Below are 27,238 nucleotides of genomic sequence, written 5' to 3'. Positions count from 1 at the left end.
ATGTTACAGCTGTACAAAACTCTGGTGCGGCCGCATTTGGAGTATTGCGTGCAATTCTGGTCGCCACATTACAGGAAGGATGTGGAAGCATTGGAAAGGGTGCAGAGGAGATTTACCAGAATGTTGCCTGGTATAAAGGGAAGATCTTATGAGGAAAGGTTGAGGGACTTGAGGCTGTTTTCGTTAGAGAGAAGAAGGTTAAGAGGTGACTTAATTGAGGCATACAAGATGATCAGAGGATTGGATAGGGTGGACAGTGAGAGCCTTTTTCCTCGGATGGTGATGTCTAGCACGAGGGGACATAGCTTTAAATTGAGGAGAGATAGATATAGGACAGATGTCAGAGGTAGGTTCTTTACTCAGAGAGTAGTAAGGGTGTGGAATGCCCTGCCTGCAACAGTAGTGGACTCATCAACACTAAGGGCATTCAAATGGTCATTGGATAGACATATGGATGATAAGGGAATAGTGTAGATGGGCTTTAGAGTGGTTTCACAATTCGGCGCAACATCGAGGGCCGAAGGGCCTGTACTGCGCTGTAATATTCTATAATGTGGCGAGGGTTAGTGGGAAGCCAGAGGATTGGGAAGCCTTTAAAAGCAAACAGAGGATGGAGGACCCGGTAGGACTGAATAAGGTATTTCGGGACTTCTATAGTAAGCTGTACACTTCAGAACCCCCGGAAGAGCCGGAGGAGAGGAAAAGGTTCCTGGATGGACTAACCTTCCCAAAAGTAGGCAGGGGACTAGTGGACGGGCTGGGGGCCCCGATTAGAGCGGAGAGGAGGTATTGGGGGGCCTAAAGGCCATGCAGTCGGGGAAAGCCCCGGGACCGGACGGATACCCAGTAGAGTTTTACAAGACGTTCTCGGAGATAGTGAGACCGGTCCTGACAAGGGTTTTTAATGAGGCAAGGGACAGAGGACCCTGCCACCGACGATGTAGCAAGCCACCATCTCGCTGATACTGAAGCAGGACAAGGACCCGGAATCCTGCAGCTCATACAGGCCCATCTCCCTGATCAATGTGGATGCCAAGCTCCTGGCCAAGGTCCTGGCGATTAGAATTGAGGACTGCGTACCGGAGGTGATTGGGGATGATCAGACAGGGTGTGTGAAAGACAGGCAGCTGACAGCTAACTTGAGAAGATTGCTTAATGTGATCATGATACCCCCGACGGGCAAGGAGGTGGAGGTAATGGTGGCAATGGACGCTGAGAAGGCCTTTGATCGGGTGGAGTGGGACTATTTGTGGGAGGTGCTTGGACGGTTTGGGTTCGGGGAGGGACTGGTTAATTGGGTCAGACTATTGTACCAGGCCCCAAAAGCTAGCGTGAGCATGAACAGGATAATGTAGTGCAGACTGTAAGGATGACAATCCTCCCTAGATTTCTGTTCATCTTCCAGTGCTTCCCAATCTTTATCCCACAGTCCTTATTCAAAAGGACTGGCAAAATCATCATGAGCTTTGCCTGGGCGGGAAAATCCCCACGGGTGAAGAAGGCGATGCTTGAAAGGAGCTGCAGCGAGGGGGGACTGGCATTGCAGAGTCTGATCAACTACTATTGGGCGGCTAACATAGCCAATGATAAGGAAGTGGATGGTGGGTACGGGGTCTATCTGGGAGCGAGGGGAGGCGGCTTCGTGCAGCGGCACCAGTTTGGCAGCCCTGGTCACGGCTCCCCTACCGCTGTCGCCGGCCACGTACTCCACCAGCCCGGTAGTGGGGGCGGCCCTGCGGATATGGGGCCAGTGGAGGAGGCATGTGGGGGGGGGGGGGGGGGTGCATCTGTCTGGGCTCCAATATGTGATAACCATATATTCGCCCTCGGGAACATGGATGGTTTCTAACATGGTGGCAGACGGAGATGGGGAGGGTGGGCGATATGTTCCTGGAGGGGAGCTTTGCGAGTTTGAGGGGCTTGAAGGAGAAATTTGGGCTGGTAAGGGGAAATGACTTTACGTACTTACAGATGCGGGACTTGGTACGCAGACAGGTCCCATCAATCCCACGCCTCCTGCCAATAGGGATCCAGGACAGAATAGTCTCGAGAGGAGAAGGAGGAGAGGGTAGAGTCTCGGATATTTACAAGGTGCTCATGAAGGGGAAAGAGTCCCAGACGGAGGAACTGAAACTCAAATGGGAGGAGGAGTTTGGCGGGGAGATGGAGGACGGGCTGTGGGCGGAAGCCCTGAGTAGGGTAAACTCAACCGCAACATGTGCCAGGCTCGGCCTGATTCAATTTAAGGTCGTTCACCGGGCCCACAAGACGGTAGCTCGGATGAGCAAATTCTTTGGGGTAGAGGACAAGTGCGCTAGATGCGCGGGAGGACAAGCGAACCATGTTCACATGTTTTGGGCATGTCCTAAGCTTAGGGGGTACTAGGAGGGATTTGCGGGGGTCATGTCCCGGGTACTGAAAACAAGGGTGGTGATGAGTCATGGGGTGGCAATTTTCAGGGTTTCGGCAGACCCGGGAGTCCAGGGGGAGAAAGAGGCAGATGTTCTGGCCTTTGCTTCCCTAATTGCCCGGCGGCGAATACTGCTGGCATGGAGGGACTCAAAACCCCCGAAGACCGAACTTTGGATTTCGGCGGGAGCGGTGCGCAAGGGACTTCTGGGAGGTAAGTTTTTACTTTAAAAACTCTTACCTTTGCAGGAGCAGCACTTTGGATTTCGGCGGGAGCGGTGCGCAAGGGACTTCTGGGAGGTAAGTTTTTACTTTAATAACACTTACCTGGTCCCGTTTCTGTTCTTCTTTTCTGTTTTATTTTTTAATTTAGTTTTTAATATAAGGCGGGAACTGGAAGTTCGACCCGCGGACTTCTGGGAAGGCCCCCCCCCCCCAACCAATAAATTCTGGTGGAGAGGAAACCCGAGACACTACACGTGTAGTGTCTCCCACCCACCCTCCTCCTCTAACCTAATAATAAGACCCATTGGTGTGAGGCAAGTGCCATATTATTATTATATTTTTATTTTATTTATTTATTAACCAGATCTTGGTTGGAGGTTAGAGGGATGGCAGGGAAGGTAGTGCAATGTTCCTCCTGCAGGATGTTTGAGGTGAGGGATGCCGTTAGTGTCCCTGCTGATTTTACCTGCAGGAAGTGCAGCCATCTCCAGCTCCTCCAAGACCGAGTTAGGGAACTGGAGCTGGAGTTGGATGAACTTCGGATCATTCGGGAGGCAGAGGGGGTCATAGATAGCAGCTACAGGGAATTAATTACACCAAAGATTGGAGATAGATGGGTAACAGTAAGAGGGACTGGGAAGAAGCAGTCAGTGCAGGGATCCCCTGCGGTCGTTCCCCTGAGTAACAAGTATACTGCTTTGGATACTTGTGGGGGGGGGGGGGGGGGGGGGGAGACTTACCAGGGGTAAGCCATGGGGTACGGGCCTCTGGCACGGAGTCTGTTCCTGTTGCTCAGAAGGTAAGGGGGGAAGAGGAGCAGAGCATTAGTAATTGGGGACTCGATAGTCAGGGGCACAGATAGGAGATTTTGTGGGAACGAGAGAGACTCACGTTTGGTATGTTGCCTCCCAGGTGCAAGGGTACGTGATGTCTCGAATCTTGTTTTCCGGGTCCTTAAGAGGGAGGGGGGGCAGCCCCAAGTCATGGTCCACATTGGCACTAACAACATAGGTAGGAAAGGGGACAAGGATGTCAGGCAGGCTTTCAGGGAGCTAGGATGGAAGCTCAGAACGAGAACAAACAGAGTTGTTATCTCTGGGTTGTTGCCCGTGCCACGTGATAATGAGATGAGGAATAGGGAGAGAGAGCAATTAAACACATGGCTACAGGGATGGTGCAGGCGGGAGGGATTCAGATTTCTGGATAACTGGGGCTCTTTCTGGGGAAGGTGGGACCTCTACAGACAGGATGGTCTACATTTGAACCTGAGGGGCACAAATATCCTGGGGGGGAGATTTGTTAGTGCTCTTTGGGGGGGTTTAAACTAATACAGCAGGGCATGGGAACCTGGATTGTAGTTTTAGGGTACGAGAGATTGAGAGTATAGAGGTCAGGAGCACAGAATTGACTTTGCAGGAGGGGGCCAGTGTTCAGGTAGGTGGTTTGAAGTGTGTCTACTTCAATGCCAGGAGTATACGAAATAAGGTAAGGGAACTGGCAGCATGGGTTGGTACCTGGGACTTTGATGTTGTGGCCATTTCGGAGACATGGATAGAGCAGGGACAGGAATGGTTGTTGCAGGTTCCGGGGTTTAGATGTTTTAGTAAGCTCAGAGAAGGAGGTAAAAGAGGGGGAGGTGTGGCGCTGCTAGTCAAAAACAGTATTACGGTGGCGGAGAGGATGCTAGATGGGGACTCTTCTTCCGATGTAGTATGGGCTGAGGTTAGAAACAGGAAAGGAGAGGTCACGCTGTTGGGAGTTTTCTATAGGCCTCCAAATAGTTCTAGGGATGTAGAGGAAAGGATGGCGAAGATGATTCTGGATAAGAGCGAAAGTAACAGGGTAGTTATTATGGGAGACTTTAACTTTCCAAATATTGACTGGAAAAGATATAGTTCGAGTACATTAGATGGGTCATTTTTTGTACAATGTGTGCAGGAGGGTTTCCTGACACAATATGTTGACAGGCCAACAAGAGGCCACATTGGATTTGGTTTTGGGTAATGAACCAGGCCAGGTGTTAGATTTGGAGGTAGGTGAGCACTTTGGGGACAGTGACCACAATTCGGTGACATTTACGTTAGTGATGGAAAGGGATAAGTATACCCCGCAGGGCAAGAGTTATAGCTGGGGGAAGGGCAATTATGATGCCATTAGACATGACTTGGGGGGGATAGGTTGGAGAAGTAGGCTGCAAGTGTTGGGCACACTGGATATGTGGAGCTGGTTTAAGGAACAGCTACTGCGTGCTCTTGATAAGTACATACCGGTCAGGCAAGGAGGAAGGCGTTGAGCGAGGGAACCGTGGTTTACCAAAGAAGTGGAATCTCTTGTTAAGAGGAAGAAGGAGGCCTATGTGAAGATGAGGAGTGAAGTTTCAGTTGGGGCGCTTGATAGTTACAAGGTAGCGAGGAAGGATCTAAAGAGAGAGCTAAGACGAGCAAGGCGGGGACATGAGAAATATTTGGCAGGTAGGATCAAGGAAAACCCAAAAACTTTCTATAGGTATGTCAGGAATAAAAGAATGACTAGGGTAAGAGTAGGGCCAGTCAAGGACAGGGATGGGAAGTTGTGTGTCGAGTCTGAAGAGATAGGCGAGATACTAAACCAATATTTTTCGTCAGTATTCACTCAGGAAAAAGATAATGTTGTGAAGGAGAATGCTGAGACCCAAGCTATTAGAATAGATGGCATTGAGGTACGTAGGGAAGAGGTGTTGGCAATTCTGGACAGGCTGAAAATAGATAAGTCCCCGGGACCTGATGGGATTTATCCTAGGATTCTCTGGGAAGCCAGGGAAGAGATTGCTGGGCCTTTGGCTTTGATTTTTATGTCATCATTGGCTACAGGAATAGTGCCAGAGGACTGGAGGATAGCAAATGTGGTCCCTTTGTTCAAGAAGGGGAGTAGAGACAACCCCGGCAACTATAGACCGGTGAGCCTCACGTCTGTTGTGGGTAAAGTCTTGGAGGGGATTATAAGAGACAAGATTTATAATCATCTAGATAGGAATAATATGATTAGGGATAATCAACATGGCTTTGTGAAGGGTAGGTCATGCCTCACAACCTTATTGAGTTCTTTGAGAAGGTGACTGAACAGGTAGACGAGGGTAGAGCAGTTGATGTGGTGTATATGGATTTCAGTAAAGCATTTGATAAGGTTCCCCACGGTAGGCTATTGCAGAAAATACGGAGGCTGGGGATTGAGGGTGATTTAGAGATGTGGATCAGAAATTGGCTAGCTGAAAGAAGACAGAGGGTGGTGGTTGATGGGAAATGTTCAGAATGGAGTTCAGTTACAAGTGGCGTACCACAAGGATCTGTTCTGGGGCCGTTGCTGTTTGTCATTTTTATCAATGACCTAGAGAAGGGCGCAGAAGGGTGGGTGAGTAAATTTGCAGACGACACTAAAGTCGGTGGTGTTGTCGACAGTGCGGAAGGATGTAGCAGGTTACAGAGGGACATAGATAAGCTGCAGAGCTGGGCTGAGAGGTGGCAAATGGAGTTTAATGTAGAGAAATGTGAGGTGATTCACTTTGGAAGGAATAACAGGAATGCGGAATATTTGGCTAATGGTAAAGTTCTTGGAAGTGTGGATGAGCAGAGGGATCTAGGTGTCCATGTACATAGATCCCTGAAAGTTGCCACCCAGGTTGATAGGGTTGTGAAGAAGGCCTATGGAGTGTTGGCCTTTATTGGTAGAGGGATTGAGTTCCGGAGTCATGAGGTCATGTTGCAGCTGTACAAAACTCTGGTACGGCCGCATTTGGAGTATTGCGTACAGTTCTGGTCACCGCATTATAGGAAGGACGTGGAAGCTTTGGAGCGGGTGCAGAGGAGATTTACCAGGATGTTGCCTGGTATGGAGGGAAAATCTTATGAGGAAAGGCTGATGGACTTGAGGTTGTTTTCGTCAGAGAGAAGAAGGTTAAGAGGAGACCTAATAGAGGCATACAAAATGATCAGGGGGTTAGATAGGGTGGACAGTGAGAGCCTTCTCCCGCGGATGGAAATGGCTGGCACGAGGGGACATAGCTTTAAACTGAGGGGTAATAGATATAGGACAGAGGCCAGAGGTAGGTTCTTTACGCAAAGAGTGGTGAGGCCGTGGAATGCCCTACCTGCAACAGTAGTGAACTCGCCAACATTGAGGGCATTTAAAAGTTTATTGGATAAGCATATGGATGATAATGGCATAGTGTAGGTTAGATGGCTTTTGTTTTCTGACTTCCCATGTCAGTGCAACATTGTGGGCCGAAGGGCCTGTACTGCACTGTATCGTTCTATGTTCTATGGCTTTCGGACAGGTCAAGTTTTCTGGGTATGGAAAAAATTAAGTTCGCTTTGAGGGGACCTGTACTGGGGTTCGCCCGAAGGTGGCAACCATTCATCGATTTTTTGCGGGAGAGTGAACGTCAGCGGCGGCCGGGGGGGGAGAGATTAGAGTAAAGTAAGAGGGATAAATAGGCGGGTAGTGTCTAGGGGAGAGGAGCGGGCATGTGCAGTATGGTTTGATTGAAGTATTGGTTTTATATTGATGTTTGCACATTTCTGTTATATGTAACTCTTTACAATGCCAAAAAATACCTCAATAAAATTGTTTGTTAAAAAAAAAAGCAGAGGACAACTAAAAAATCAATAAGGGGAGAGAAGAAAAAATAGGAGTGTAAGTTAGCTAGTAATATAAAAGATTGCAAGAGTATTTTTTTCCAAGAGTATTTTTTTGACATATAAAAAGACAAGAGAGAGGCAAGAATGGACATTGGATCACTGGAAAATGAGGCTTCAAAAGTAGTAATGGGGAACAAAGAAATGGCAGAGGAACTGAATTGGTACTTTGTATCGTTCTTCACGGGAGGCTGGAAGACACCAGAGACATACCAAAACTTCAAGAGGGTTGGTGCAGAGGTGAGTGTAGTGGCTATCATGAAGGGGAAGGTGCTGGGGATGTTGAAAGGTTTGAAGGTAGATAAATCACCTGGACTGGATGGACGAAACACCAGGGTTCTGAAGGAGTTAGCGGAGGAACATCCGGAGGCATTGGTGGTGATCTTTCAGGAATCAATGGAGTCAGGGAGGGTCCCAGACGACTGGACAATTGGTAATGCAACACCCCTGTTTAAGAAGGGAGGGAGGTAGAAGACCAGTGCACATGATTTATTTGGATTTCCAGAAGGTCTTTGGCAAGGTGCCATACAGGAGGCTGCTAAATAAGAGCCCATGGTGTTAGGGACAAGGTACTGGCATGGATAGAGGATTGGCTGACTGGCGAAATAAAGGGGTCTTTTTCAGGATGGCTGCCGGTGACTAGCAGTGTTCCACAGGGGTCAGCGTTGGGACCATAACTATTCACAATATAAATTAACGATCTGGAAGAAGGAACTGAGGGCATTGTTGCTACCTTTTCAGATGATACAAAGACATGTAGAGGGGCAGGTAGTTGAGTAAGTGGGGAAGCTGCAGAAGGACTTGACAGGCTAGGAGAGTGGGAAAAGTGGCAGATGGAATACAATATAGAAATTTGTGAGGTTATGCACTTGGTCGGACGAGAAGCGGACTATTTTCTAAATGGAGAATGGCTTTGGAAATCTGAAGCACAAAGTACTTAGGAGTCCTAATTGAGGATTCTCTTAAGGTTAACATGCAGGTTCAGTCGGTAGTTCGGAAGGCAAACGCAACGTTAGCATTAATTTTAAGATGGCTAGAATACCGGAGCAGGGATGTACTGCTGAATAAGGCTCTGGTCAGACCTCATTTGGAATATTGTGAGCAGTTTTGGGCCCTCTATCTAAGGAAGAATGTGTTGGCGTTGGGAGGGTCCAGCGGAGGTTCACAAGAATGATCACGGAATGAAGGGCTTGACATATGAGGAACAGTTGAGGACTCTGGGTCAGTTCTCGATGGAGTTTAGAAGGATGAGGGTGATCTTATTGAAATTTAAAAAAAAAATTTTAATACAGATTTAGAGTACCCAATTCATTTTTCCAATTAAGGAGCAATTTAGCATAGCCAATCCACCTACCCTGCACATCATTAGTTGTGGGGGCGAAACCCACGCAAACACAGGGAGAATGTGTGGCACTCATTGCGAGTGTCATTGAGTGTCTTTAAGTGGTTATGAGGAGAAGGCAGGAGAATGGGGATTCTTTATTTGTTCCTGGGATCTGGGCGTTGCTGGGTCAGCATTTATTGCCCATCCCCGAGTGAATTTAGGAGTCAACCACATTGCTGTGGGTCTGGAGTCCCATGTAGGCCAGACCAGGTATGATTGGCAGATTTCCTTCCCTAAAGGACATTAGTGAACCAGATGGGTTCTTACAACAATCGACAATTGTTTCATGGTCATCAATAGAATTTTAATTCCAGATTTTTATTGAATTCAAATTTCACCATCAGCCCTGGTGAGATTCGAACCCAGTTCCCTAGAGCATTAACCTGGGTTTCTGGATTATTAGTCCAGCGCCATTACCACTATAACACTGCCTCCCCTGATATGAAAAACATATCAGCCATGATTGAATGGCGGAGCAGTTCCGATGGGCTGAATGGTTTAACTCAGCTCCTATATCTTATGGTTTGAAGATATCTGCCTTGCAGATAGATTCCATGCTTGGTAAGAAGCTTGTAGCACTTATCCTACTGCATGTCAAATTGTAAATGTCTTCAAATACTAGCAGTATAAAAGCCCAAATGTTATATTTGAGTGTTTAGTTTAGGCTAGTGGTTCAGAAAAATTTACTGCATTGAAAGTTGTATCTTGCTCCTTCAAAAATCTAAACTTACTTGGCTATAAATATAAAAGTAGAATTTAGATAGAGGATGACACTGGCAATAGAAATTGAAAATGTCATCATTTTAATTCTGTCCTCTTTTCACCACCATCCCCCATAACCAAAAAACATTACGTTCTTCGAGCAATTTCAATACACAAGACCAAAAGGTAATTGCACAAGGAAGTGCTTCCTAGACAGTTTCACAACCAAATCGGTGATACAGCCAATGAGCAGCTTGCAGACAAATGTAAAATTAATTCATCTTTCTTAGAAGGACCTTGTTTAGATTCTGAGCAGGACTTTTCTGGTGTTGACGCAGGGCATGGTTTACAAGGTTGGTTAAGAATAGATGCAATCCTTTGCCTGAGAGCTGTACAAAAATCAAATATGTTGTTAACTTGTCTCTTCTATTCTCTCAACCGTCTGTCCCTTCCCTTTAGATTATCTAATGGTCCAAGCATGTCTCCAAGTAACTTCCACTAATTAAAAACATATTTCCCAGATTGGCAAGGGAATGGGGGAACAGTGAATATGAAATACAGTGGTATATGAAAAGCTATTACTCTGAAAATATTTTTGGAAGATTCAAGCAGATTTTTGATCAGAACAGTAAATTACAACACAACATGGCATTTCTAAACTTGCACAAGAGAAAACATTTAACTGCTAGCATAAGGCTGTAAGATGATATACACTTGCGACAGTAATAAAGATTATTATTCTTTTACAATATTGTCCTGATGCTTTTGCTGGAGGTTTGTGGTGCGGGGGTGGGGAGTGGGAGGGAGAGGAGGAGAAGAAGAAAGAGACAAACAATTAATGGATCTTTTACTGAATAGAATATAAACAAATAAATTAAAATGGATAAACAAAGAAGGATGCAACGACGTGAAATAGGGATAGCAGCCTTGGCAGACATAATCAAACTTTGGATTTGAGATATAGTATGTAATGTTACGGAGGCTGTATAAGGCTCTGGTCAGACCCCATTTGGAGTATTGTGAGCAGTTTTGGGCTCCGTATCTAAGGAAGGATATGCTGACATTGGATAGGGTCCAGAGGAGGTTCACAAGAATGATCCCTGGAATGAAGAGCATGTCGTATGCGGAATGGTTGAGGACTGTGCTCGTTGGGAGTTTAGAAGGATGAGGGGGGATCTTATTGAAACTTACATGATACTGCGAGGCCTGGACAGAGTGGATGTGGAGAGGATGTTTCCTCTAGTAGGAAAAAATAGAACCAGAGGGCACAATCTCAGACTAGAGGGCGATCCTTTCAAACAGATGTTATGGGTCCGGGTTTACAGGACCCCAAAGTGTTTCATGGAGTTCAACCGACCCACAACTTTTAATAGATTGTGGTGTGCAAAGCACACGGCGTACTCTCCAGGTGTGACACAGCAGAAATGGACAAGTGGTTTTTAAAACAAAACAATGTTTATTCTATGAACTCAAGTTAACCCTTTTAAAACAAACATTGAATATCTTAACACCCATTACTTCAAAGATAACCCCAAAACCCAAAAGACTACAACACTAAATAATCCTTCAAACTGATCTTTTAAACATCCAAAAGACTTCAAACCTTCAAAAATAGGAGCACATTAGGTTACATTCAATATATTTATAGTCTTTGGATTGCAGAAATCAACAGACCAGCTCTGTGTTTCTTCATGCAGCTCACAGCAAAACACAGACACTCCCAGCTGCGTTCTCAAACTGAAACTCAAAAAGCAGAAGTGAGCTCAGCTCCCCTCACCCTCTGACATCACTTCAGTAATATGATCAGCTCCATTTCTTAAACGTACATTGTGTAAACATCCATTTCTTAAAGGTACTCTCACATGACACCCCCCCCCCCCCAAGAAAAAAAAATAAACCATCAACTTAAAGCTGGTTTCATCTTCCACCTTTGCACCATCAATTAAGAAATGCACACAGTAAAAACACTTTACCAGTTCCAAAAAAAAAACAACACGCGCAAACAGGTATAATAATATAGTCCATTGTTTCTCTTTTTTCGTTCTTATTCCTCCAACCGAAATCCTTCTCGATTGACAGTCTCTTTGAACAAGAAAGTCTCTGCACGATCCATCCATTCCTCTACACCTCGGCATTTCTCTTTAAAGTTAGATACTTCAGTTCAATCCGATCTCAGAGTCCCTTGCAATTCTCCAATACAAGAGCATCGGTTACCACAGCTTTCAGGCAGTCAAATGCATGTTGAAACTCGGTTGTCCATTAAAATGTTTTTACGTTTCTTCAGCAAGTCCATCAGTGGAGCAATCACGCTACAAAACTCTTGCACAATTCTTCAATCAAATCCACTCGTGCCAAGAAACCGAATTATTTCCCGTCGTGTCAAGGGTATCGGAAACTCCCCAATAACGTTCGTTTTTACATCCCGTGGGACAAATTGACCCTGTCCGATTATATGGCCAAGGAAAATGACTTGGGCTTTTCCAAATTCACTTTTGGCTAGGTTTATCACCAAACCAGCCTACTGAAGTCGATCGAATAATGCCCTCAGATGTTTTAAATGTTCTTTCCTTGTCTGGCTGAAAACTACCAGATCGTCGATATATACCGCATAATTGGATAATCCTGAAACAACTGTATTAGTTAACCGTTGAAATGTGGCTGGGGCGTTTTTCATGCCAAATGGCATAACTTTGAATTGGTATATACCATCCGGAGTCATAAAAGCCGAAATCTCCTTCCCCCTTTTGGATAAAGGCACCTGCCAGTAACCTTTCAGTAAATCCAATTTGGAAATAAAAGCGGATTGTCCCACTTTCTCAATGCAATCCTCCAAGCGTGGGAATAGTCCTTAGAGAAGTCCTTTCTTGTAACTGCATTCACCTTTCTATAGTCCACACACAACCGTTCAGTACCGTCTGGTTTAGGTACCATCACTATGGGTGAGCTCCATTGGCTGCACCCCACTTCAATTATGCCATTTTTAAGCATACTCTCAATCTCTTTGTTAACCTGTGCAAATTTTAAAGGATTAAGTCTATTTGGAAGTTGTTTGATAGGAACAGCATTTCCCACATCTACATCATGTATAGCCATTTTAGTACTTCCCAATTTATCTCTACAAACTTGCCCATGTGATATCAATAACTCTTTCAGGTCAGTTTGTTTTTCCTCTGGAAGGTAACTTAACAATTGATCCCGATTTTAAGAACATCCTCATTTTCCAATTTAATTTGAGGTATGTCAAATTCAGTCATCTGGATTTGGTTTGTCACCGAGTTAGAATCATTAAAACCTCCTTTTTCTCTCCTTCCCTTTCAAAGTACCTTTTAAGCATATTCACATGACACACCCGGTGAGTCTTCCTTCTATCTGGTGTTTTTAATCACATAATTCACCTCACTTAATTTCCTTTCAATCTGATACGGTCCACAAAACCTAGCTTTTAAAGGCTCCCCTGCCACTGGTAACAACACTAAAACTTTATCTCCACTGGCAAAACTTCAAACTTTGGATTTCTTGTCCGTTACCCGTTTGATCACATTTTGTGCAACTTTCAAATGTTGTCTAGCCAATTCACCTGCTCTATTTAATCGTTCCCTAAAATCTGACATGGAATCCAATAGTGTAATTTCCGATTTCTCACACACCAATTTTTCTTTAATCAATTTAAGTGGTCCTCTGACCTCATGACCAAAAATTAGTTCAAAAGGACAACATTTGGTTGACTCATTACGTGTATCCCTAAGTGCAAACAGTACAAATGGAATTCCTTTATCCCAATCCTCTGGATAATCTTGACAATAAGCCCTCAACATTGTCTTTAATGTCTGATGCCACCTTTCTAATGCTCCCTGCGATTTTGGATGGTACACAGTTGATTTAAATTGTTTTATTCCTAACCTATCCATAACCTCTTTGAATAACTTTGAGGTAAAATTTGATCCTTGATCCGATTGAATTTCTGTGAGTAGTCCATATCTAGTAAAGAATTTAAGTAACTCCTCCACAATCTTTTTAGCTGTAATATTACATACTGGAATGGCCTCTGGAAACCTAGTAGACACATCCATTATAGTCAAAAGATATTGATTCTCCCTTTTTGTTTTAGGAAGCGGTCCTACACAATCAATTAGGACCCTTGTAAAAGGTTCCTTAAATGCTGGAATGAGTATTAAGGGCGCTACTACTCTCCTCCTGAATTCCTCATATTACCACCTTTTCTGGTAACATTCTTCCCAAACTACATCATTCCTCATAGAACATAGGACATAGAACAATACAGCGCAGTACAGGCCCTTCGGCCCACGATGTTGCACCGAAACAAAAGCCATCTAACCTACACTATGCCATTATCATCCATATGTTTATCCAATAAACTTTTAAATGCCCTCAATGTTGGCGAGTTCACTACTGTAGCAGGTAGGGCATTCCACGGCCTCACTACTCTTTGCGTAAAGAACCTACCTCTGACCTCTGTCCTATATCTATTACCCCTCAGTTTAAAGTTATGTCCCCTCGTGCCAGCCATTTCCATCCGCGGGAGAAGGCTCTCACTGTCCACCCTATCCAACCCCCTGATCATTTTGTATGCCTCTATTAAGTCTCCTCTTAACCTTCTTCTCTCCAACGAAAACAACCTCAAGTCCATCAACCTTTCCTCATGATTTTCCCTCCATACCAGGCAACATCCTGATAAATCTCCTCTGCACCCACTCCAAAGCCTCCACGTCCTTCCTATAATGCGGTGACCAGAACTGTACGCAATACTCCAAATGCGGCCGTACCCGAGTTCTGTACAGCTGCAACATGACCTCCCGACTCCGAAACTCAATCCCTCTACCAATAAAGGCCAACACTCCATAGGCCTTCTTCACAACCCTATCAACCTGGGTGGCAACTTTCAGGGATCTATGTACATGGACACCTAGATCCCTCTGCTCATCCACACTTTCAAGAACTTTACCATTAGCCAAATATTCCGCATCTCTTACCATTAAAGATTGACTAGTTCCTGTATCTCTTAAAATTGTGACTTCTTTACCTGGTCCTCCTGATACACATGAGTAAACTTTACCCACACAAGTAAATTCTTTAAAGACATCTGGCACCTTATCAATTACTTCTTGAACAGGCTGTACAATCGTTTGCACCTCCTTCGCTTCCCTTGGGCTTTCCTTTACCACTCTAACAACCCCACTGTCTTATCCTGTTTTACCACATCACCCTTCCCAGTGCTTTTCTTCAACCACCAACACTGTGACTTTACATGGCCTAGTTTATTACAGTGAAAACATTTGAAAGTTTTCATTTCTTTTTTAATCTGAAGTACACTCTTTTTATTATCTCCCATCAGATCACCTTTACCACTTGAGTATTTCTCATGTCCCCAGTTTCTATCCCTCACCGGCTGAAACTGATGTCGGAAACCAAGACTTGATTTATGAACTAATTCATAATCATCTGCCATTTCTGCTGCTAATCGCGCAGTTTTAACCCTCTGCTCTTCCACATGAGTTCTCACTACATCAAGAATTGAATTTTTAAACTCCTCCAAAAGTATAATTTCTCGGAGAGCTTCATACGTTTGGTCTATTTTCAAAGCCCTTATCCACCTATCAAAATTACTCTGTTTGAGCCTTTCAAACTCCATGAATGTTTGACCAAATTCTTTCCTTAAATTTCTAAACCTTTGTTTGTGGTTTCAGGCACTAGCTCATATGCACCTAAGATGGATTTTTTCACCTCCTCCGGTAGTGATGCAAACACTCAACTAGCTCTATCTACCAGCTTTGTTTGAATCAGTAATACCCAGATGTCCTGTGGCCATTTCATTTGTTTAGCTACCTTCTCAAATGAAATGTAAAAGGCTTCTACCTCCTTCTCGTCAAACCTTGGCAATACTTGAGACATATTTAAATAGATCCCCACCACGTCTTCGACTATGACGCTGTCTCACTATCCTCATCAATCTCATCCAACTGTATGTTTCCCTTTGTGTCTGCCAATTTTAACTGATTTTCATGTTTCATAGCCATTTTATGAAGTTCAAACTCTCTCTCTTTTTCCCTTTCCTCGCTATCTCTTTCTTTGTTTCTTTCTTCTCTCTCCTTTTCTTTTTCTCTCATTGCATATTCAAGCTGCTTTAATTCTTTTGCATGTTCAAATTGATTAATCTGCAACTGGAGCTTTGCCATTTCTAATGAGTCAGAATATATCTCAGGCGAATTTAAATGCTCAGCTACCATGGTAAGTACCTCACTTTTTCGTATTTTGCCAGGCAATGTTAACTGCAATGCTTTTGCCAAATCTGACAGTCTGCTTTTAGTCTCTGTCCATAAGGTATTGCGTGTTACCGTGTCCACTCCCAAAAACTTCTGAGCCTCTGAAAGAGCCATTGTCCACAACACACTCCCCACTTAAACTAAAATACCACACCTGAAAAGCAACCACAATATGCTCACTCCTCACTGTCTTTAAGTTCGTTAAGCCAATCCAATCAATAGACTTTTATCCCGGACGAGCTCCCAATTGTTATGGGTCCGGGTTTGCAGAACCCCAAAGTGCTTCATAGAGTTCAACCGACCCACAACTTTTAATTGATTGCGGTGTGCGAAGCACACGGCGTACTCTCCAGGTGTAATGCAATAGAAATGGACAAGTGGTTTTTAAAACAAACAATGTTTATTCTATGAACTTAAGTTAACCCTTTTAAAACAAACATTGAATATCTTAACACCCATTACTTCAAAGATAACCCCAAAAGACTACAACACTAAATAATCCTTCAAACTGTTCCTTTAAACATCCAAAAGACTTCAAACCTTCAAAAATAGGAGCACATTAGGTTACATTCAATATATTTATAGTCTTTGGGTTGCAGAAATCAACAGACCAGCTCGGTGTTTCTTCATGCAGCTCACAGCAAAGCACACAGACACTCCCAGCTGCATTCTCAAACTGAAACTCAAAAAGCAGGTGAGCTCAGCTCCCCCCCCCACCCTTTGACATCACTTCAGTAATATGATCAACTCCATTTCTTAAAGGTACATTGCTTAAATATCCATTTCTTAAAGGTACTCTCACATGACACAGAGATAAGGAGGAATTTCTTCAGGCAGAGGGTGGTGAATCTGTGGAACTCTTTGCCGCAGGAGGCTGTGGAGGCCAAATCACCGAGTGTCTTTAAGACAGAGATAGATAGGTTCTTGATTAATAAGGGGAATCAGGGGTTATGGGGAGAAGGCAGGAGAATGGGAATGAGAAATATATCAGCCATGTTTGAATGTCGGAGCGGACTCGATGAGCCAAGTGGCCTAATTCTGCTCCTATGTCTTATGGTCTTATTCCCATACAAACCACTTGGGCAATAGGAAAAAAAGATCACCTGGTTACCATACATCAACATACAATAGTTTTATCAAGATAATATTAAAATATTTCTTCATTTTAAATTTTATTTAAGTCAATAGCTATCATTAAATACTTTTATTATACTGCGCCCCCACCTAAAAGAAACTTACTATTTGTATTTCTTCATATAAACGTTTAAGATGGAAAACATTAGGTTTAGACGGTACCTCTGTCTGGAGAATTTAATAATGTTGCTGATGAGGACGACAGCCGCTTGCTAATGACAGAATCAGCATGTTTCGCAAGGTTCATTGTGGAAACTGATCGCCTATCTGCATCTAAAACAAATGGAAATATTTGCAGTTGACTGCCTGTACACAGCATTAAAACTTTATTTGCTAATATTGAAGCTTGAAAGACCAACTGCAATATTTCAAAGCTATGGTTAAGAGTTAGGAAAGTTAAGAAGCATGCTTCTATACATAAGCTGCAGGATTCGCAGCATTGTCCATTTTTGTAAAATGCAGAAATGGTTCAATTGAACTTTTCTCTTTAAAAGGACTAAAGCAAAGATTAAATTCATCACGCAAGATTGGTGTTGAAACATAGCTAGCTAATGGTTGAGCAGCCCATATCAATTGAGGAAAGAAAAACTGGAAACTGGTTGTAGTTCTAATGGAATAGAGCTCAGGTTAGGCCACATGTGGAAGTAGTGTACTTGTTCTGAGCATCACACTTCACAAAGTTACCGATCTTAGAGGGGGTGCAGTGCAGATTCATCCAGGATTGCATTTGGGGCTAAAGGGATTAAATGAGAAGAACTGGATACATATAGACTAGACGTCTATTCCTGAATTTAAATGGTATATTGAAGGGTTTTAAACATTGGAAAGGTTTGATGAGATTGAGAGAGGAAATATTTCCTTTTGGTGGGGGAATCCAGGGCAAAGGAACAGAATATTAAAATTAGAGCTCGGACAATCAAGGTTGATGTCAGGAAGCACTTTTCCACACAAATGGTGGTCAAAATCTGGAACTTGCTTCCTCCAAAACACCTTTAATGATAGGTTAATTGAAATTTTCAAAATTCAGATTGATAGTTTTATTCGGCAAAGGTTATTCAGTTATGTGGAACCAAGCTGTGAAAAATGGAGTTAAGATAAGAGATCATCTATAATAAGATTAACAAGCTCGGCAAGTTGAATGATCTCTTTTAAAGATACTCTTTGGAGATCAGCAAGTTACCTTTCAATTCTGTAAAATAGGATAAAATGTGTATGACCCATACATGTAGAGGGTGGATGTTTCATATTTCTTTCATTAAAGGGACATTTAGTATTCTCTGTGCCTCAGCTCAAATCTGCTCATTCTTTTATTTCTACTTCCATTTTCCTGTACTTCCATTTTCCTATACTGCAATTTAAATTACATGCAGGGAACTAAATTGCTACAACACATTTTTAGTTTTTGAATGTCAGTAAACACTGCCCAACTCTGTAAACTAATTTCTAAATAGCAAGAGAGGAGATTAATGAAACTATATAAAGCAGCTATATATTAAATGCTGGAAAATGTGTAAAAAAAGATAATGGGTTGATTATTTAGAAGGGGATGCAAGTTTTATTACTTGCATAATAAGTTGTGTATGATATGTAAAGGGGAATATCATATTATTTTTGTATCACCCTTAAAACACAACCCTTATTGCTTAAGTGGTACTCAAGGCCTGCTAAATCGAGATAGAAGAATGAAGATTCAACAAAATTACCCAGACAAGAAAGGAACAGATGAAAAACAATGAAGAACTTCCAGTAAAGAAACCAAAAGACATGCCAGAATCAGTCTAAAGTAAAATAATACCCCAGAAATGACCAAAAGTTGAAGAATCTTTTAAGATGCAGGCGAGTGATATTTAACATAAATTAAAATGAATCTCTGTAAAAACATGTTTGTAGCCTTTGCACTCCAACACCATTAAGCATCAACAAACCCTTCTCAGAAAGGCACCGATTAGTTTTTCTGGGCTCCATGTTACCCAAAGCAACAACTTAAGTGAATTGCAAAATCTCAGCATCAACAAGGTATTGCTTCTATTGTTATTAAGTACAAACAAATTTACATATTTTTGTTCCAACATTTCAAAAAAATTGCTTTATAGTAGCTTTTTTTAAGAACATATGCGGAAAAGCTAGATGCTATTTTCACAGTGGAACATTGTCCACTCAGTTTGCTTCAGGAAACTGGATTATGATAGTCAAGACATTCTATACTTTTAATTAGATCTGGTTATCAACTGCAATTACATTCTTTTTTTTTACCATATGCCCTATAATATGTACCATCTCTGTTGATGGTTGCATTGCTTTGTAGGGCTCCACCCCACGACCATCTATTTGACTTCTGCTTTATTCTCTGACTTCTCTCAATTGTGCGTCGTACAACTGCTTCATGCCGTTCCTTGAAGAAGAAAAACTTGCATTAACTTAACAGTACTTATCTAAAGTGTGCCACAAAATATATTGCTCAGCACAATAACAAATTTATGAGGCAGGCTTCCAGTACAAAGCAATTTTTGTATTTTGTCAAGATTCAATGAAACACACAAATGCAATGGATCTACATAGTAAACCATTTACAAGCAGATTTATAAGTCTGAAACTAATTTAGCCAATAATTCTAATTTGCTTTCCCTTCTGCTCATGTTACCCACTTTGGCATCTCAGTCAAATAAAATCCTGCACTTGTGTCATGCCTTGATCATTACCATTGGCCAAGGCCCATCAGGAAAGTGCACCAATTTTGTGTAGATTTTGTAAGATCCAAATACATAAATTGAAAAAAAAAATCAGCTTGTGTTTTAAAAATTAAATGGATAGAGATAGAAGCAAAAATATAAGGAAAGAAAGGGAAGAGGATGCACAATGCTCGATTACTCCAAATTTATTTTAGTTTTTCACAAAAACATACTTTTTCTTCTTGAAGTCTTTGATTCCGTTTTTCTTCTACAGCTACACGCCGTCTTTCCTCTTTTAATCTCTGTTCTTCAATTTTCTTCTTGCGATCTTCAAGTTGTTTTTCATAATGCTGTCTTGCTTTTTCCTCTTTTTCAAACAATAGTTGTTCCCTTGCAGCTAAACAATAAAATAAAATTGTAATTCAAGTGCGCCAACTGTTTTGAAGCCAAACAAAATTCTAACCACAGAGGTTAAATTGCAAATTTCTTGCAACATTAAATGTATAAAATTTCAAAGTTATACATTTTCAATTGTATGGTCATTATCAGCCATGATTGAATGGCGGAACAGAGTTGATGGGCTGAGTGGCCTAATTCTGCTCCTATGTCTTATGGTCTTATGTCTTATGGTCAATAGAGCATTAATTTGAAATGTCAACAATGGATTGTTGCCTGGTAGAGTCTCCAGTCATTAAATGGTATCCACGAATACTAATGATGAAAGTTTTTTTGGGGAGGGGGAGGGGAAAGTAGGAATAGGTCAGAAAAAGTTAATGTAATTTTTTGCTTAGATTAGGCATTTTAAAAAGCATAGGAGTAATCATATTTTGCTCTCATCACTATCTAATTTTTGAATTGTTAATCCAACCTCGAAAATATTGAATTAGAATTTACTCTAAAAATAACAATTAGGTTAAGAGCATTTCCTTTCCTTGGATTGCCAAGATGAAAAAGCTTGAACGTTCTGTCGATCCAGAGAGCGATGCTGTTGGGATTCTTGCATTCTTGGCAGTGTCACCCATGACCGCAAGGCGGAGGGGAGGAGTCAGACAAATTGCAATCCAAAATAAGTCCTCATTAGTCGATCAGGTGAGACACTCGTATGGTATCAACAGCTGCAATGGCAGATGAAGACTGCAGCAGGAGGGAGATCCACAGTTGTTGAAGTTCCCTTGCCACTGGAACTGGACCTACCCTCTGTCAAGGACTGTGGGCACGATTCTCCACTCCCGCGCCGGTTGGGAGAATCGCCTGGGCCGCCAAATTTTCCCGCGACGCCGGTCCGACGCCCTCCCGCGATTCTCCCAAGCGGCGGGAATGGCCCCGTCGAATTCCGCGCGGCGCAGGCCGGAGAATCGCCCAAAACACCCAAAATGGCAATTCTCCGTCACCCCTGCTATTCTCAGGCCCGGATGTGCCGAGCGGCCAGCCCAAAACGGCGGGTTCCCCCCGGCGCCGCCCACACCTGGTCGCTGCCGTCGGGAACAGCGCGGTAACGCTGGGGGGGCAGCCTGCGGGGGGGGGGGATCCTGCACCGGGGGGTACCTCAAATGTGGGGTGGCCCACGATCGGTGCCCACCGATCGTCGGGCCGTCCTCTCTGAAGGAGGACCTCCTTTCTTCCGCAGCCCCGCAAGATCCGTCTGCCATCTTCTTGTGGGACGGACTCAGAGTGGACGGCCAACCCGTGCATGCGCGGGTGACGCCAGTTATGCGACGTCGCCTTTACGCGGCGACAAGGCCTGGCGCGTGTAAATGACGCTGCCCCACTCCTAGACCATTATCGGGCCCTGAATCGGTCGGGATAGGGGCCGTTTCGCGCAGTTGTGAATCCCGACGGCGTTCACGACGGCATGGGCACTTCGGCGCGGGAGTGGAGAATCCCGCCCCGTATGTCTGCTGATGTGCAACGGTATACCCGCGTTCAAAGATGTCCCGCACCAGGGGCGGGATTCTCTCATCCCGCGGCAGAGTGTCCACGCCGTCGTAAACGCCGTCGCGTTTTACGATGGCGTGAATGGGCCGCTCCCAGGACTAATTCTGGCCCCTACAGGGGGCCAGCACGGCGCTGGAGTGGTTCACGCTGCTCCAGCTGCCGATCCCAGCACGAACCTGGCACCGCGGGATCCGCGCATGCGCAGTGGCGCCTGCGCCAACGCACACATGCGCAGTGGCGCCTGCGCCAACATGCACAGTGGCGCATACGCCAACACGCGCAGTGGCGCCTACGCCAACACGCGCAGTGGCTTCCTTCAACGCGCCGGCCCCGGCGCAACATGCCGCAGGACTACAGGGGCCGGAGCGTAGTCCCCTAGCCAGAGAGGCCGGCCCGCTGATCGGTGGGCACCGATCGCGGGCCAGGCCGCATTGGAGGGCCCCCCCCCCCCCCCATGACAGGCCACCACCCGACCCTTCCATGCTGAGTTCCCGTCGGCTGAGAGCAGGTGCGGACGGTGCCAGCGGGACTCAGCGGTTTCACGACAGCTGTTCGGCCCATCCCAGCCTGAGAATTGTCACGCTGGCCGTGTATAGCGGCCTGCGACCAGCGCCGCGCCAACCACGCCGGCGCCGATTCTTCGCTCGGTGGAGAATTGCGTGCCGGCGTGGCCAGGTCGCGGGGTTTCTCCAGCCCGGCCCAGGGCTGAGAGAATCTCGCCCCAGGTGTCTACCTAGAGCAAACCAGCACAACCTCCACACAAATATGCCCTTCGGCAAGAGGTGACGGGAGCATGACCATGAGATCTGGAAGTCAAAGCAGCATGTAGGCGGTGGATTGGATTGGATTTGTTTATTGTCACGTGTACCGAGGTACAGTGAAAAGTATTTTTCTGCGAGCAGCTCAACAGATCACTAAGTACATGAGAAGAAAAGGGAATAAAAGAAAATACATAATAGGGCAACACAACATATACAATGTAACTACATAAGCCCTGGCATCGGATGATGCATACAGGGTGTAGTGTTAAAGAAGTCAGTCCATAAGAGGGTCATTTTGTTTGATTCAGTCATCTTGCTCTTGGAATATGAAGAGAAGCACGTTTCGGCAGTTTTCTTCCCAAATGAGCAGCACTCTTCAGAATCTACTCTGCTCACCCCACTTGGGAAAAGGGTTAGAAAAGGTGCCCAAGTCTGTTCTGTCCTCAACCTGGCTGGAAACCCACTTCCACCAGGCTCATCTATCTACCTGTGGTCAGAAAATCAAAGTTAAACTGAATTTTAGAACCTGGAATGTACGAACCCTCATGGATAATGAGCAAACAATCAACCTGGACAGAGAACTGCCCTTGTTGCCTGTGAACACCAAAATTGACGTCACTGCCCTGCAAGAAACCCGAGAGCAGGCAAAGGGCAGGGGAGGGAAAATGATGTGGTTACACATTCTTCTCAAATGAAAAATCCAAGGATCATCCCAGGATGCATGGAATTGGGTTTTGCCATCAAGAACGTCAACCAACCCTCGGACTTCCAGTCAGTGCCTCATGATCCTCTGTCTACAATTTGCCAAGAACCAGCATACAACAGTCGTGAGTGCTTAGGCCCCGACCATTGTTGATAATGATATGCCAAAAAAGGCTTCTACTCCACCCTGGACGCCATACTCTCCAACATTCCCAAGGAAGGTAAGATCAACCTCCTTGGGGACTTCAGCGCCAAGGTTTGGGGACTCCCAAATCTGGAAAGGAACCATCGCAAAGGAAGGAGTTGGGAATTGCAACTCCAACAGGGTTCTCCTGCTTGCAAACTGTGCAGAGCACCAGCTTGTCATCACAAACACACTGAAGACACCATGATAAAAGCACAGGCACATGATTGACTTAGTCAACCAATTCAGAGACCAAAAGGATGCCCTCATCACCAAAGCAGATGACGACTGGTCAGACAACCGGCTCATCCACCTCTCTAGACAATCAAACTCCACCATTTTTAAAAATAAATTTAGAGTACCCAATTCATTTTTCCAATTAAGGGGTAATTTGGCGTGACCAATCCACCTAGCCTGCACATCTTTGGGTTGTGGGGGCGTAACCCACGCAAACATGGGGAGAATGTGCAAACTCCACCATGAGCAGGGAAAGATGAAGGAACAGCTCAGAAACTGAAGAGAACACTTCAAAGAACTCCTAAACTGTGATAAAACCATGGATGAGGCCATTTGAGGAAATCCCCCAACTCCCCATCAAAGATGATCTAGGACTCCCACCAAGCATAGGTGAAGGCAAAGCTGCCATTAGCCACACGGAGAATGGAAAAGCCACAGGAGTGGATGAGATACCATCTGAGATTTTCAAATTTGGAGAAGACATCACCTATCATCTCCATCAATTTGATGAAAATCTGGGTCAGAGAAGAAATTCCTGCCGTCCTCAAGCTCATAATCTGGGACAGAACAAATTCCTGCCGACTTCAAGGATGCCGCTATCGTCACCATTTTCAAGAAAGGAGATAAAGCAGACTCTGAGAAGCACCGAGGAATCTCCCTGCTCTCCATCACCGTGAAGATCATCGCCAACCACCTTCTCCCAGTCTCTGAAGAACTCCTTCCGGAAAGCTAGCGTCGCTTCCGGCCAAACCGTGAACAGTGGCCATGATTTCCGCCGCTCGGCACTTCAAGAGAAATGCCAGAAGCAACATCAACCACTCTTTCGTAGGGTCAGAGTTATAGAAAATAGAACATACAGTGCAGAAGGAGGCCATTCGGCCCATCAAGTCTGCACCGACCCACTTAAGCCCTCACTTCCACCCTATCCCCACAACCCAATAACCCCTCTTAATCTTTTTGGTCACTAAGGGCAATTTATCATGGCCAATCCACCTAACCTCCACGTCTTTGGAATGTGGGAGGAAACCGGAGCACCCGGAGGAAACCCACGTAGACACGGGGAGAACGTGCAGACTCCGCACAGTGACCCAGCGGGAAATCAAACCTGGGACCCTGGCACTGTGAAGCCACAGTGCTATGCACTTGTGCTACCGTGCTGACCCTCTACATGGCCTTCATAGATCTGACCAAGGGCTTTTGACTCGGTCAATCGGCAAGTGCGATGGAAGACTGTCAAAGGCTGGCTGTCCAGAGAAATTCATCAACATCCTCCCACTCCATGACAAGATGTTGGTGACAGTCCTCAGCGATGGAAATGAGACATTCAAGGTCAAAAGTGGAGTCAGGCAGGGATGAGTCCTCGCCCCCACCCTTTTCTCCATATTCATCATCATCATCATCCTTCATCTTGTCAAGAGCAAGCTTCCCAATGGAGTCAAATCAATGGGCATCGTCTATAGGATGGATGGAAACTTTTCAACCTAATTGATTGAAATCCACGAAGAAAACAACACTGACATCGCTCGTGAAACTTCAGTATGCAGGTGACATCACCATCTCCATTCTCTCAGAAGAGAATCTCCAAGCCATGCTTGATACCTTCAAAGAATTGGTCTCAGCCTCAAAAAGGTATGTTCATTACCAACCTGCCCCAGGGCACGATCCGCTCTCTTCCTCCATCAAAATCAACAGAGAAACGCTACCAATGTGGAACATTTCCCATACCTGGGGAGCCACACCTTCTCCCAGGCTGACACCGATGAGGAGAACCAACAACGTATCCAATCTGTGAGCACCTTCTTCGGACACCTAAGGATGAGTCTTTGACGACCGTGACGTCCATGCTGACACCAAGATTCTTGTGAGGCGATCGTCCTCCCAACACTTTTTTTTTTAGAAAACATTTTATGGAAGCATTTATAATTTTAACATATTAACACTTAAAACAACAGAGCGGTCTGACACACGCAACAACCTCACAGTAAAATACCCAATTCCCCCCGCTCTACCTCCTGACTACCCATATATTAGATTTGATTCCTTATCCCTCCCAACACTTCTATACAGCTCAGAAACTTGGGAGTATGGATAGATCACTGCAAGTGTTATGGGCCATGGTTTAAAGAATCCCAAAGTGTATCATGGAGTTCACCTGACCCACAACTTTTAATAGATTGGGGTATGGGGAGCACACGGCTTACTTTACAGGTATGGTACCGCAGAAAATGGACCAGTGGTTTTTAAAACAAAACAATGTTTATTCTATGAACTCAAGTTAACCTTTCTAAAACAAACAGTGAACATCTTCGCAACCAGTAAATGAAATACACCCCCCAAAGAATACAACACAAAGTAATCTGTATGCTGTTGTTTTAACATCCAAAAACTTAACAAACCTCTAAACAGGAGCACATTAGGGTTTACATTCAATACTGAAATCATTTATAATTCTGAATTCACCAAATGATTAAGATAGTCTTTGGATGGCAGATTTCAGATGCAGCTCCCTAAAAAACACAGACACACCCAAGCTCTTTTCAAACTGAAACTAAAAAGCAGAAGTGGATCCCAGCTCCACCCACACTCTGACATCACTCCAGTAACATGAGCAGCTCCATTTCTTAAAAGTATATTTCTTAAACACCCATTTCTTAAAGGGTACTCACACAGGGGCTGGTTTAGCACAGGGTTAAATCGCTGGATTTGAAAGCAGACCAAGGCAGGTCAGCAGCACGGTTCAATTCCCGTACCAGCCTCCCCGAACAGGCACTGGAATGTGGCGACTAGGGGCTTTTCACAGTAACTTCATTTGAAGCCTACTTGTGACAATAAGTGATTTTCATTTAATTTCATTTTCATTTCACATGATACAAGGCCCTGGATTGTTACCATCAACACCGTCAGTGACAGATTCTCCGCATCAACTGTAAGGACAGGCATACCAACATCAGTGCCCTTAAAGGAGCCAAGAGCATCAGATCGAGGCCATGATCATCCAAAACCAATTCCGCTAGGCCAGCCATGAGCTTAGGATATCAGAGTCCCAAATTCCAAAACAAATCGGCTTTGCCCAGCTCAAGGAAGGCCCCTAAACAAGAGGAGGACAAAGAAAGCAGTTCAAAGGCATCCTGAAGATTTACCTCAGGAAATGCAATTGTCAATGCCTGGGAGACCCTTGCTTCGGGGAACCTCCTGATTGAAGGGGCATAATTCTTCAAAGACACCGGATGGCAAGAGGAGGCCCGGGAGGGGAGCCTGAGAAGGTGTTACCAGCGAAAGAGTCCAAGGACCAATCCCTAATCCTAATCCCTCTCTCTGTAATCACTTGCCAAGTGTGTGATTGAAGAAGCAGCTCTAGGATCAGGCTCATCAGTCAAGCAAGAACCCACGACCATTGTTTAGGTAGACAATTATACTCGTTAATGAGAGATCTCCAAGAAGAAGACGCAACATTATTTATGCTAATATTGGAAAGTGCACTTAAATACAAACGTTCAGAAGTTACTGTTTGAGATATGCCGTACCTCAATAATATGTGAAAAGGCATCAGGCCAACTAGCTCTCCATTGAAATGCAGAGAACTGCATGAATTCCTTGTATTTGCATGGTAGATTTGGTCTAAACTTTCCACAAAGTTAGGGTTTGATCATTTTAAAATCAAGCACTGTTTAAAAAAATGGTTGCCATGATGTGGAGATGCCGGCATTGTACTGGGGTGAGCACCGTAAGAAGTCTTACAACACCAGGTTAAAGTCCAACAGGTTTGTTTCAAATCACTTCGGAGCACTGCTCCTTCTTGGATTCACCTGAGGAAGGAGCAGTGCTCCGAAAGCTAGCGATTTGAAACAAACCTGTTGGACTTTAACCTGGTGTTGTAAGACTTGTTATGGTAAAAAAAATGGTGTGCCAAACTTTAGTTACTGCCAAAGAACCCCTCTGGCACTA

The 27,238-nt window shown here is 44.5% G+C and overlaps 1 protein-coding gene across 8 annotated transcripts in view; it reads right to left on the bottom strand.

Annotated features, from left to right (window-relative positions):
* The window catches only part of map7b (microtubule-associated protein 7b), a 284,290-nt gene that overhangs the window by 91,549 nt on the left and 165,503 nt on the right, over positions 1 to 27,238 (bottom strand). For 6 of the 8 annotated variants that reach the window (XR_011940761.1, XM_072499672.1, XM_072499677.1 and 3 more), the window contains 4 exons: positions 19,708 to 19,871; positions 19,080 to 19,197; positions 16,968 to 17,078; positions 9,687 to 9,779 (listed from right to left, as the gene is read on the bottom strand). Coding sequence is in view for 7 of the 8 variants with exons in the window: in XM_072499672.1 (XP_072355773.1) it covers positions 9,687 to 9,779; positions 16,968 to 17,078; positions 19,080 to 19,197; positions 19,708 to 19,871 (486 nt within the window). In the remaining variant the exon portion in view is untranslated. The remainder of the gene's footprint in view (positions 1 to 9,686; positions 9,780 to 16,967; positions 17,079 to 19,079; positions 19,198 to 19,707; positions 19,872 to 27,238) is intronic. The other 2 variants (XM_072499673.1, XM_072499676.1) reach the window with 1 other exon arrangement.

Source organism: Scyliorhinus torazame, chromosome 4, assembly GCF_047496885.1.
Source record: "Scyliorhinus torazame isolate Kashiwa2021f chromosome 4, sScyTor2.1, whole genome shotgun sequence".
NCBI lineage: Eukaryota > Metazoa > Chordata > Chondrichthyes > Carcharhiniformes > Scyliorhinidae > Scyliorhinus > Scyliorhinus torazame.
This window is presented reverse-complemented; position numbering and strand designations above follow the sequence as displayed.